Source organism: Tetrao urogallus, assembly GCF_951394365.1.
Source record: "Tetrao urogallus genome assembly, chromosome: 4".
Classification (NCBI taxonomy): Eukaryota; Metazoa; Chordata; class Aves; order Galliformes; family Phasianidae; genus Tetrao; species Tetrao urogallus.
Window position 1 is genome coordinate 59,203,283 of NC_136817.1, and position 14,073 is coordinate 59,217,355.

General features: G+C 37.1%; 1 protein-coding gene across 1 annotated transcript in view; it reads right to left on the reverse strand.

Moving 5' to 3' along the window:
* Positions 1 to 14,073, reverse strand: part of EVC2 (EvC ciliary complex subunit 2) — a gene marked incomplete at both ends in the record, with an annotated part of 62,153 nt that overhangs the window by 37,586 nt on the left and 10,494 nt on the right. The window contains 6 exons of the mRNA XM_079534149.1: positions 880 to 1,031; positions 3,655 to 3,789; positions 6,956 to 7,018; positions 8,139 to 8,248; positions 10,216 to 10,402; positions 13,984 to 14,049. Of these exons, the coding sequence (XP_079390275.1) occupies positions 880 to 1,031; positions 3,655 to 3,789; positions 6,956 to 7,018; positions 8,139 to 8,248; positions 10,216 to 10,402; positions 13,984 to 14,049 (713 nt within the window). The remainder of the gene's footprint in view (positions 1 to 879; positions 1,032 to 3,654; positions 3,790 to 6,955; positions 7,019 to 8,138; positions 8,249 to 10,215; positions 10,403 to 13,983; positions 14,050 to 14,073) is intronic.

Here is a 14,073-nt window from a genome sequence, read left to right on the forward strand (position 1 = left end):
AAAAAGTATTTTGGCTTACAATAGCAAAATATTCAAAATATCTTTGATTAAAAAAAAAAAAAAGTAAAATGAGTTAAAAAAATTATTTGACCCTTTCAACGTTCACCTGTGAATTTTCAGTTTAAGTCCTCTCAAAATCTGCAGTTATATAGTTATAAAAGCAAACTAGGCATCCAAATTATCAAGAAAATGCAGGAAATAATAATGCTGCTAGTTATCCTTTAAGAAAGAAAACTACTTCCAGAGTCTCTTAACTTTTCAACTTCTACAGATTTTATAGTTGCATAATACTGACTGTAACCTGACTTGCCAGAGTTAACCATGAGACTAAATTAACAAAACTTGCTCTGTCCTCACAGCAGACATCTTTTCCAATTCTGCTGAAAAAGAGATGCCCTTTAATAGCTGCACACTTCTGCCAAACAACCCTGATCACTCCTAAAGACTCTGAGTCAGGCATTTCCAAAATATGCTCCTACACAGAAATGCTAGCACCCAGAAGGAGTGAGCTGGGACGAAAGCTATAAAACAGCACTACATTCAGCAATAGCAGAATGTACCTTTTAACATCTTCTTGAACACAGAAGTCACCCTTCCCATAATGAACCACAAAGAAGCAAAACAGAATGTTCAATCTAAATAGGAAAACTTGCATGCCTAATGCCTAGATAAATACATGACTTTGTAAGTAAAGCAATGTGAATTACAGTAATTTTCAATTTCCACAGATGGCTACTTAAGGTTTTTGGACTGTAATAATACAGTCATATGCATGAACAGACGCTACAAAAACAATTAAAAGGCAGATAGTCAAATCATGCTCAAAAGATTAGCTTATAATAAATGTGATAAACATGATGTAACAACAGGAATTCTTACTCTTCTAAAGCCTGAAGCATATTCCCTGATTCTTCAAAGGTCAGTATATCAATGATTTGGTCATTCATAATTACATCTTCACTGAACAGGTCACCTGAATTGAAGTGAGAATGCTCCAGTTTGTGATTTTGACTGAGTTCATGTTGTACGTCCTAAAAAAGAAGAAAGAAAAAAAGTAAGCTTCAGATTATTTAAAAAGTTACAGTGAGAGTCTGATCTAATCTTATTACAGGTAACCCTGAGTTACTGGAAAGACTCCAACTTATCATCACGTTGGACAGCTAGCAAGGGTATAAGTGTAGTTCAAATACATATCTAGGATCAAATATATCACCTTTGTTTCAGGCTGAACTTTTTATATATCAGATGTAAAATATATGTACTTACAGATCAAGAATACAAATGAAGAAATCAATGCAAAAAAAGACAGCAGACTGCAGTAGGCTTACAAGAGCCCTCTAGGAGATTATTTTCTGCTATAAACTTTTCTACGACAATTTTTAACAAACTACCAAGGTATGGTAAGATTACACTACTATAAGGTGAACGAAATGAAACATTAATCCTATGAATGATAGAAGTGAGTCAGATAGTTCACAGATCAGTGAGACACCCTTGAGACTGAGGTCTAATAATACACAACAAAATGCTGCAGATATCTGATGCTAAGAACAAATTGCCCCTTTTTAATAAAAAATGTTATGAGAAGTTTTTCTGTAAAAATGAAACAAAACAAGACCTTTTTTATTTAAAGGGATTATTACTTCAGGCCTACGAAAAATAAAAAACATTAATGTATTAACAGTAATTTTCAACCGTAGAGAGGCTGGAAGTGATTTGTGAGATCATCTGGTTCATCTACCAGCCTGATATGAGATCCCCTCTGCACAGGATCAGACAGAACTATTACTGCAAATCTGTAAGAAATGTAATTCACCTTATTTTCCCACTTACTGAAAATAATGACAAAGTAAACTGTCCACAGAATTTAAACTACAAAGAAAATGTGGGGAAACCTCACTGCGGCCTTCTAGTACTTGAAGGGAGCTTATAAGCAGGAGGGGGATTAGCTTTTACCATGATCTGATATAGTGATAGGACAAAGGAGAATGGCTTTAAGGTAAAAGAGAAGAAATTTCAGTTAGATGTTACAAAGAAATTGTTTACTCAAAGAATGGTGAAATGCTGGAAAAGGCTGCCCAGAGAAGTTGGGGAAGCCCATCCCTGGAGGTGTTCAAGGCCAGGCTGGATGGGGCTCTGGGCAGCCTGATTTAGTAGGTGGCAGCTCTAGCCACAGCACGGGGTTGGAACTACATGATGTTTGAGGTCCCTTCCAACGTAAGCCATTCTATGATTATTTGAATCTGATACAGTTGAATAAAGCAAACTCCATGCACTTAGTCCCAAAATAAATTATTTCCAGCGAGACTACTCTAGCCTCTAAAGCACACTCTGAAATGCCCAACTGCAGTGCTTCCCCCTGCTCTCCCTGGACTGCCTCCACATGTGCCACATCACAGCAGTATCCCAAAAATCGCATATAAAAGGTTTCTGAGGTTTGAAGTTAAATGGCATAGGAAGAATAAAATCTTAAAACCACTCACCAGAGCACACATAAATGTGCTCACAGCTGTATTTCAACCAAATCTTTACATTTATCATGGAATTTTTTTAAAAACCTTTAACTGACACCTTCATTATGGATTACAAATTAAAGCTTTCTGGGTGTTTGAAAAGTGAGATTACTAAAGAAAAAAAAAAATCAAACTGAAATTCAAATACAGAGTTAACAACATAGCTACCAGTTAAAATTTCCCTGTCTGTATTATCTGAATTTGACAGCACTAGCCAACACACTTTATACTGCCCAACAGCCCCAGGGGGATTCTCAAATGACTGGTATTCTCTCACCTGTATCATTACTCCCATCCTAACCCACCATATTTAGACCAAGCCCAAGCTGAAACAGCAAAAGACAGAGGGATGCTGCCCACTTGACCCAGTAGCCCACCAGGAGACCCCCACCAAATGAACAGAGGATGGATTCAAATCTCTTAGCATTCCTTCTCTTACAGGACTGCTCTCATCACCACAATAGTGACTGAGTTCTCTAGCTCCTTCCCACTGAAGTTGTACCATTTCACATAAATATCTAAATAATTAATAAAATGAGTGAATGAAACTTGGGCCAATCTGATGAATATTCATCAAACTCTGCATTTTCTCTCTCTGGCCCAATATGTACTGGAATACTTTCTACAAACTGGCATGGCCTAAATAAAGAATACTGTAAATGCTCTTTCCTCAAACCCAACCACTAAAGAGACTAACGCAAATCCAAAGAACTAAGAGATCCAGATTAAAGCCCCTGTCTGTTCCTGATAATCATAAATACTATTTGGACTCAAATCTGCTGCATTCAGGGTGAATGGTCTACTCCAGAGACTTTCTGCCTTTCATTATGGGAGAAAAGCGAATGATGAAAATAAGGAGAAAGATGAAAACAAATCCAAGTCTAATACTGCTCAGTTCTGAAGCTTAACATCCAGGAATTGCCAGCAGTTCTTCTGATCAGATCATTATTAAATCCCCTCAAAATCTGACTGTGCTAAAGATTAGGGGTTGAAGACATTACACAAGCTGTGAATCCAATCCAGCACTTGGTACCCTTTTATTTATTTTCAAAAACTCTTCAGGTAATCTGTAGTCCTTGTATCACAAGATTTGATCAATAATAAAATTATATAAGACACTGTTAAAGAATGTATAACTCACCTGGTTTTTACTATAGAAACTCCATCTTAATAATTGGGTTCGGTAAAGAATGAAGAAAACAGCACATGTCAATACCAGGGAAACAAAAAAAGCAATGAAGAATCCTGAAGCATGGATAGCATGGCTGTAGGAGACCTGAAATGAAAATACCATGTTACATACATACAAAGATAATAGTCAAAGATTACAGATCTATGCAACATAGTAAATTACTTTTAGATGGCTTCGTGCAATATCAGAGTTACTCAGCATTACAAGTACTAATTTTTATTAATATTAATTTTATCAACATTAGTAGTGCCTGCTTTCCATAGATTTTGAAGCCTACATGCCATACATACGTCCAACTAGCTCAAATGCCTCTGTAATCCCAACTAACAGATTGAATTATAAGTGCTTCAACTTCTGGGCGGACTTACCTAAAGCCTGTTTAATAGCATTGCCAGAATCTCCCAGGTCTCACTGAAATTAGCGGCATTTGATGATGCTCAAAGCCTTAGAAAAATCAGTCTAATGTCAGCTACCAAAGAATAACAGTCATTTCTTGATTCAGTAAAAATGCGGGGATAAAACACTGTACAAATTCAGAATGAATAAGTAAATGACAACTAACAAAACCACCTGATGCGTGCACATCCTTACAGTTTCTGCATAAGCCAGACTTAGAAATAATAGCAGAAGCACTGGAACTATAAGTCAGCTAATATTATTGTAGGCCTTCCACTTTAGGCCTTAATTTAATCTTAAAATGGAAGCACATTAAAAATTAAGTTTTACTTCATGCTTCACGTAGCAAAAGCTAATTCATTGTTTAGTTCTTTGAGATGTTTGGATGAAAAACCGCATAGCTACCAGTATAATATTTCACCACAAAATAATCACTTTGCTGAGGGTAGTGTAAATAATTAACATGCCTCTTACAAGCAATGCTTGTCATCTTTTGAAGTAAAAAGCTGAGAGCATTCCATGCAATCAATAGATTTCTGCATAGGAGGTAACAATCAAATGTGGTCTGCAGCTTAAAAACAATGTATTCCACTTCAAGAGCAGAATTTTGTCCTTTTTTTGCTTGCTTATTCTGTCTCTGATACATGTTTTTGAACACTGAAATAAATTAAATGAACTCCCTTATGTCAGACGTTGTTTGGCTCAGCTCCACAGAGATGCTGGAGACACTCAGCACTCACTCAGTTTTTATTTATTTTGAAAAATAAAACAATATAAAATAATGAATCCCTAGAAGCACCCCTGTATCACTAAGGATGACCAGGAAGAACATTCAGCACATCCACAGCAGTGTTATTAACAGCTCACTCCTCCTCTAACTCCATGCTGCCTCTCAGTTCTTTGTCAGAAGTTCAGTTAACACTTCACAAAAACTTTGAAGAGCAAAAAGTTAAGGAAGGGGAGCCAGCGTCATGCCAAATCACTTGGCAACAAAATATCTTCATCTTTAAATTTATTTGAAAGATATAACTATTAAGTCCTTCTCTAAGCTGCTGTTTATTCCCTCCATAGATTTAAAAGGTTTTGCCTCTCTAGCCCATATCTCTTGAACGTTGCTAACATCTGTGTGTGACTTGAGAAGACTACAGTTCTTAACTATTCCTCAGCTTCTCCAGTTGTGTTGGGTGGCCAAAGAGGACATCCCACAATGGTTCTTATCGAACTATGCAACATCAAGGCTCTGCCTGAAGTTCTACTTTCAAGGAACAAGAGATGCCATATGTAGTACTTAGGGAAAAAAAAAAAAAAAAAAGCTGCTTAGGAACCACTGTCGCTTTGCCGTAAACCACTTGTGTTTGTCTAATTTCCAAGCACTCTGAAATTTAGATACCTATCCAGGCTTTTACAAAAAGCAGGAATCTGGCGAAGCTGAAAAGAAGCTTGTTTAAGATTTGGCAGTGAAAAAATACTGGCTCAGGAATTGCTCTGTGCTTTGTAAGTAAAGGCTGAGATCCATAGTGTGACAGTCTGTTATCAGGGCAGACAGTTCTGTTAAGAGGTTAAGCTCTTGTGGAAAAGTCACTGGATAGAGAATTACCTGTGCTTTTACACTTAAGCTGTATTAGATGGACAGTCAATTTCCTTGGATATACGCTTGAGTAAAAGGAGTATTAGCTGGATAGTCTACTTCTTTGGATATGGCAGAGCCATAACAGGCTATAATGCCTAAAGCACTGCAGCAGATGCTGCAGCAGGGGAAACCAGAGACCCCCCTATAAGCCACGGAAGAGGACCAGTGTCAGCACTGAAGGCTGACTTTCAAACCCACATACAAAGCTTATTTCTTAAGTGAAGTGAACAGACATTAGAGGCTTGGTTTTCTTTGAAAAGGTACTGCACTCCCATTGATTTGAGAGAAAAAAGCCTGACAAAAATCAGCTCAAAGTAATCTCTATCACACACATTCCATGCAATGTAGTCAGATAGGAGAAATGGTTCTTGCTCTTTTCACTACATCTTCCTATTCAGTGCCAAAAACATTCAGCCAAGGACAGAGCCATGCAGTACTCACAGCCCCTGAAGCAATGTGGGAGACATCTGGCAAGAACACACAGACAAGCAATGCTCATGTGTCTTCCTAGCCCACATTCCCACATTACACAGGCAACCAAGCACTTCCATTCTGCAATGCAGAAGAAAGAATTCACAGGGTTTGTAAAGCTTTCAAGAACAGCACAACAAACATGCAATTAAACCACATGAAAGCTGACAGACTTAGCATGGCACTACCACGACTGTGCAAGTAGTTCATTATTCTAGCTTCGAAGTCAACTTTTAATATTTACTTGGTCGCATACATGTATTGGTTTCACCACATAATTTTAAATAAATAAAATCTGAATGTGGGAGCATTTACAACAGCTGAAGCTATGGGCAAATTACAATACATTTCACCTTTTTCACCACAATACATAACCATTTTGTCAACAGGTGGAGGACAGCTTTGGAAAAGGCAAAAGCTTTCTCATGGTGGCTATGCCCAAGAGCAGGTGAACAAATTCCTCATTACAGTTCTCCGTAGATGGACAATTCTTCAAATGAAAAAAAAATGGCTAGGAATATGAAGGAACTTCGTCGATTTTCCATACTAAATATTGATGCTTTAAGACAACAAAGCTTCAATGTTTTCTTCCTCTTAAAACCAGAGAAGGTAGAACCTGTCTATAATTAATAATCGGTTGCTAAGAGTAATGAGACTTAAGTACATAAGTATATTGTTAGCCCCCTAGGATTTAGTTTAGATTATCCAAGTTTAAGAAGAGGAGTCCGTGTAATGTAAAATCATAGCATTTACCTCAGCCTTTTCTTCTTCAGTTATTGTGAACAATGTGGTCAATGATACAAGATCTGTTTGATTCTGAGAAAAATATTACAAGTATTAAAAATGAGCAGAATCCAATAGATAACACTTTCAAACAGTCTAGAGTCTCTACAAAAGCCTCTCGTTAGAAAAAAAAAGCTATACTTCTCATTAAGCATAAAGCTGAAATAAATCTGATATAAGAGTGTAATGGTAACAATGCTCTGCGCAATCCATTCCCTTTCTAACCATGCATAGGCTTACTCCAGTGCTCACAGAATTACATTTTTCTGTACATATAAAATCTGGACTGACAGAAAGTGCAAAGAACAGGATTCTAAGCCACTGCATATGTATTCTGGGGATCAAGGTTAGCAACTCACATAATCAGATCTGCTAAATATCCATCAGTTCTGCTAAATGTCCTTTACTTTTATGCTTCCCTGATTCACGAGTCTTACTCTTTGCCACTCTAGTACACAATCATGCGCAACCATCATTTTTTCCCTCTAAAACATGGGAGATACAGCAGCTGCAAATGAAAATATATCCAGAGGTTCTGACTACGTGCATTTATATAAACCACAGGGAACTAAACAAGCCATGTTTAAGAATGAGAAATGGTTACTTTGGAAGAAACCATTTCTCCTGTGTCATTAGTCCTGCTTCCTACTCAGGCTAACTCCTGTATAAGGTCACTTGTTTCAGAGCCTGGTGCAACTGAGTTGCACCAAAAATCACCGAGGCTGAAAAATCCTGAGCTCCTCTCAAATCTGTTCAAAGGTCTCAAACCTCTCAAACTTAGACAGTGGTTTTGGTAAAAAGAAATTATTTTCTGATAAAAAGATGGCAAAACTTTCAATCCCTCACAGACTCCAGGAAAAAGCTCATAAGGAGGTGCAACACATTTTCAAGACACATAGGTCAAATGGAAAGAAATACAAAAAATAGTGAGAAATGCTACAGGACAACACATCAAAAGCATCATTTACATAAAGCTATGACAGATAATTTGTGTATTTAAAAACGTACGGTACAGAACCGAGGAGCCTCACAACCTCATTTCCATACATACTGGCCTCACCACAGGTCTCACTGCTTACGCAGACAAGTATTGCTTTCTAAGTGTTTCTTTACAGAAACTAAGAAGAGGAAAATAAAATTGTACAGCAAATACCTGTGACAAACTCCTGAAAGTCAGCTGTGCAGGCAGTGTCAAGACCCTACCATTCCATGTTTTCTTTGCATCAAGAAGTGCAGTATAGTTGATTGCAAAATATTCCCCAACTGTTAAAAGAGAGAGGAAAAAAAAAGCACGTGTAGATTAAATACATGAGATACATCTAACAGTAAAATACTGGCCTCTCAGTAATAGTGTCTGAATTTTCAAACAGTAGCTATGTTGACTTAAAAATAACCTAGCAGAGTTGCATATCTTCTTTATATGCAATACTGGGCGTGATTCTCTGAAGAACTGAGCACCCTGCTGAGCTCAGCTGCAGTTATAGATGTTTGCAAAATATGGAAAGCAAGTTTAACATGAATAAAACATTTTGGAGTTTAGGTTCCCCTTATAGACTGTGCTTCCTCACCAGCAAAGATACCCTCTTAGGAGCCTAGCTGCAGTAAGCTCACAAAACCCCTCAAAAGGGGAATGCATCCTGAGCCTATCAGCATAGTAGAGAAGAAGAATGTGGATAAATTTGCTCTATCTCAGGAAAATTTCTCAAACATCCCCAGGGAAGATCTTGGAAAGCACTGTAGCTTTTCCTTTCCAATACCTCCAATCCCCCACATCCAGAGTAGCCAGTTCTTGGCAAACATGGGCCTGGCAACATCCCTTCTACACACTGCATCTACTAACTCAAGCAAATTTTGCACAGGATCTGGAAACTGCTTTAAATAATGCTTAACGCTACTGAAAAACATCATGTTTGGACAACTAAAACTAAACTTTTTTTAAATTATTATTATTTTTAATCAGATGAATACTGTGCACTATAGCCACTAACCAGTTGGTTCTGTTCTCATTGAAACAGAAGAGTCTGACTAAGATTTCAGCTTCGTTTTTATTCGCAATGCACTGGACCACAGGAAAATCATTCTAGTTAACATGCAGCATGACACTACGTCATGCTAATACAGCATGCCGGACTTATATAGTAAAACCTTTATGTTCTAACTCAATTAGATTCATTTCCTGATTCAGTAGCTTCAATAACTGCAGCAACACATTTTACTGCAACAGCTCCGCAAGTCCGTTTTCTCTTCTTTTCTCAGAAATTATTCTTTTTTAGGATCACCTGTTCTTAAAAATCACAGAATCATAGAATGACAGCCAGCAACTCCTCACCCCATAATCACTTGTGTTTTGTTTTTTTTTTTTTAGAAATGGAGCCTAGCAATCCACTTTTGATCAGAAAACAACCTTGGTCTACTGATTTTCCTTTCCTCTTTGGAAATTTTTCCACTCATAAAACACAACAAAAAAACCTAGATAAAACTTCCACTAGAATCAGGTATTATTCAAGACTTCTGAAGTTGCAGGAGGAATATCATAATCCTAAAAAGCAAGCAGTTAATTTTCTATGCACATCTTCCAACTCTTGCACATGCGCTTAGGAAAGAAAGGACAAATTTTTATGAATGTGCAACGATCCAACTTCTACTCAGGGAACTTGCTAACACCAAGACTGGAATGTCTTTTTTGGTCTATTGCTTCAATTTTATAATTTGCTCCAGTCTAGGGAGAGCAGAGCTGCCTTCTTTCAGATTAATCATCTTGCTGACTTGCATGGTCTTTTGTAATTCCAATCTATCCAAGCACACCAATATGCCATGGTTTTAAAGTAATGTGTTCGCTTACTTTCCAATTTTTTAGCTTGGATAAATAAGAAATATTTGTCAAATATGACTAAAATTGCTTGCGTAGCACCTTTTAAATATATCCAAAATGAACAAATACCATAATGAAAGATTCTGCTTCATTTTGATGGTAGTGACTTTTATAGATTTCAAGAGCTCACTGTGTGCCTTGGAGATTAGAGGAAGTTTAAAGTCAGGAGCCAAAATGTGAGTTAAAAGAATTTTAAACTGCAGCACAAAAAAAAAGCACAAAACCTGATAGAGAATATTTCACCTGTAATAATTGATAATTGGAGAGTTTACATCATCAAAAATAAATAAATATACTGATTTGAACAGATGTTCCTCCTCCTCTATAATCAGGGCTACATCTTTGCACAGTTTGTTACCTTGCAAGAATCTTTTCCTGTAAATTTGCATCCCATCTCTTGTCTCATTACCACTGTCTTTTTGAACATGTAGACCAGTGATATTGTCCAGAAGGATAAGATCAGTGATGTTTCTTGAGAGCAGTGAGTTGGTGTTATTAATCAGAAGTCTAATGTATGCAATTTGAGGGTCATGTTCCACATCCACCTGAAAAGGGAAATATTAACAGTACAAAATAGCTGTACATGCATTTAATCAGCAAAATTTGTCATCCTGATTAATAGCAAAAGTTCACTGTACAAGTGATTCAGTTTTGAAGGCATTCTCAGTGACCTACAAGCAACATTATACTTGGTTTGATCTCAAAATCTCAAGGAGACTTTAATTTTCGGTATGCTATGCCGTTGCTTAGAGACAAAGAGACAGAAAAGCAGTAGTTAAAAACCCAGTTCTCCTGCTGAACCAGAAGTAACTGAAAACCAGAATTTGAACATCCCTTTGATAAGCAAAACCATATAACAACTTAAAATCAGATTCTGTAAAATTCGTAATTTTTGTATCACAGAGATGTTTCTTCTGCAAGCTGTTCTCATTGACAGTTCATTCTCTTCACTCTTCTCTATTTCCATTCTTTTTTTCAAGCAACCCTCCCAAGAGTGCCAGCTGCCACTTATTTGCTCTTTTGACTTAAGGGCTGATTGAACCACCAATGCACTTGGGGTTCAGAGCTGTGCTTCCAGACAGTGGCAAAGTTCATGAATTAATAAGCAAGCTCTAGCAATGCAGTTAGGTGATTTTTTCTATTTATTCAATTAAGCATTTGTTAACTAATGAAGATGTTAATGTAACTAAATGAAATTACTTCGAGCATACTTCTCACATCCCAAATTGCTTTCCTTCATAAACTAAAACTTGACCTAATCAATGAATCAAGAAAATACATCTTGAAAGAATTCAGGTTGAAGCCACACAAGCTGTAAATACTATGTTACACAACTTCTACCTACTACGTTATGTTCCATTGTAAGTGTGGATGGGCTTACACACATAAAAAAAAAAGTATAAAGGAGCTGGAAAAGATGAGAAAACTGAGACTTTTCATTCGTTCATTTGTTTTCCTACACCTTTCTCTTGCTCTTCTGTGAGATGAAGGCAAAAATTCAGATTTAGTGGTCTTATCCCATGCTTTTAACCAGACAGTAACTGAGGCAAATTCCTACAACAGAATAGCCAAAAGAAGTAGGTTGTGTATATTCATAAGTAGGTGAGGGAATGGAAGCATTAGTCCTTTCCTTCCGCTAGTCCAGAGTTTTAATGCACACTTACACGTATCGTATGTATTATCTTTGCCCAACTAAAATTGCATTTCCTTTTAATTTAATAAAATTCTTAATTCAGTGATTAAACAAAGCAACCCGTCAGAGAGATCACAAATCTGTTGCCTATTTTCTACTGCAATTTTCATCAGGCAGTCAAAAGGTCATGCTGCATTTGTCAATAACTTTAAATACTTGTCAGACTTTGCTTATTTCTGATCAGCAGTGAGTTTTACGCTAAGTGGCAGTGGGGAAAACTTGTTTTGTTTTTTTTTGATATGAGTGAATAAAACAGCAGATGAGAACCAAGAAGCAGGGAAACTGTTGGGTTTCATCTCTCCTAGACACAATGTTCTCCATATGCTGCTGCCATTGAGATCACTGGCTGCTGGTATCTCCTTTAAGTTGCAACTCTAATTTGCCTCAAGATATTTTTTCTCACTTTTGGAGCACATCATTAAGCTGCCAACTGGAACAGAACTCGGTGGCAGCCACTGATGACGGTGATAAGTGCTTATTTCATTTTCTCTCTGCCACTGAAGTGTGTTATCATCCCCTACAACAGATCTCACTCCAAGTACATGGGTGAGTGGAATGAAAAGAACCACAGCAAATGAAAGAACGTTTCAGGAGGAATTGCCATGGAAGTGAAAGGAATGGAGGATATTTGAAACCAACTTTGAAGAAAGGTGATCTAAGACATGAGAATGCTTAGGAGTCCAAAATGAGACAGGTAAGTTTTTAAAAGCCAAACAGACAAATTTAAAGATTTTGGCTCTGCTGAAGATTTTGTCATTATGAAGCACTACTAAATGCTCATGTGATACTGCACAATGAAGGTCCTAAAAGAAAGAAGATTTCTGGTAAGAAAGAAGAACCGGGCACTCAAAGCGCAAGTGAAATCTGAACACCCTAATTACAGTCAATGTATTTCTATGATTAAGTGTTGGAAAAACACTGTCTTCAAGAAGGAAACGTATGTCATCTCCATGCTCTGAGCAGTCAGTCATGGCTAGTGGTTGGGAAATGTGCAGATTCACTTTTTTTTCTTCCCATTTAAAACAGTTAAAGACAACCATATGGCCAGTCTGCCTCTTAGTAGGAAAGCATCTGTTGAAATGAATTAAGATTGAAGTAGATGACAAGGTAAGCAAAGAGAAACAAAACACAAAATACATTTGAAGATGGAGGACAATTCACATACAATCGCACAGTTTTCAGTAATTTACAACGGGTAGCATTGCAGAATTATTTTTTAATAATCCTAGCATCTACAGCAGACTAACTTTAATCTTGTACAGCAGGATTTCACAACTTTTAATCAGTAAGCATGAGGCTGTGCTATGAATAGCAGAAAACAACTGCATGTAACAATCTCAAACTCTCATTTTTAAAAGCTCCAATATAAAAACTGGAAATCACAGTCCAAAAATATTCAGAATATTCTGTGTTACTGTTTCTTACTCCTGAAATGCTCACTATTCAGCCTCATTAATTATGACACGCAGCCGTTTCAATAATGACATTATAGCTAATGAGTGCCATGAGTGCAATGAATATTCATTCTCTTTCTGTGCAGATGATCTGGTGCAGGTCATAATGTCACCTCTTCTGTACTGGGTACTAAATTCTCTATCCTCAAATGTAGCATGTCGATGTTTGAATTCAGATTTGCCTTAAAGTTGGATGCACTTTCCTTCTCCAAGGGGCAAGCACTGTGAACTGTCTCCAACGACAAAATTCATACATCATTCAACCAACATGGGGAAAAACCAAAACAAAACAAAAAACAGGAGGAAAAAAAATGAAAGAAGAAATAACAGTCTAAGTAGATCTACCAGTGTATGCCAGCTGAAAACGTAAAATGAATGTAAAATGCAAAACTTGAAAATTCTTTCAATCAGCGAGGCCTTTGCTCCTCATAAGCATTTAATGCAAGTCAAATGATTTTTTTTTTTTCGTTAAAAAACTCTGCTCTTAGCTAGGTTCTATTCAGTATGCTGACTGTAACTCTTGGACTCTTCCATGGCTTTGTGACAGGATGTTCAAGGACAGAGTAGGCATCACAGAGCTCAGTCGCCCGTGCTTCAAAAGGAGTCCATACTTGACACTGGTAAGGCACACACAGTTAAGCCAATGTATCTCAGAAGGCTTATCACATTCTCTAAAGAAGTTTCTGTCATTACTCAGTCTCGTTCACTTGCTTTCTCACATTTCTATTTTCACAGATTCACACAGAGGTACTTTACAATGGACATAATCAAAATCCTCTGAAGTCTGGGAAAAGATTTCACTGACTTCATTCAGTTATGAATCACCAATGCAAAATTACTCATCTTGCATAGAGAACAATCATCTCAACATAAAAATGTGCCCACATTCAGTATGGATACCATTCTGTCAACTGTTTTTAAAGGACATTTGAGTAAAATTTTCTATCAAATTAACCAGATAAATGTAAACAAACCTTACCACAGCACATTTCTGAAGGGTTATTCCAAAGCCAGAGGATGCTGACAACTTGGACACATCTTCAGACTGTGATGAAAGGTGAAAAGATGA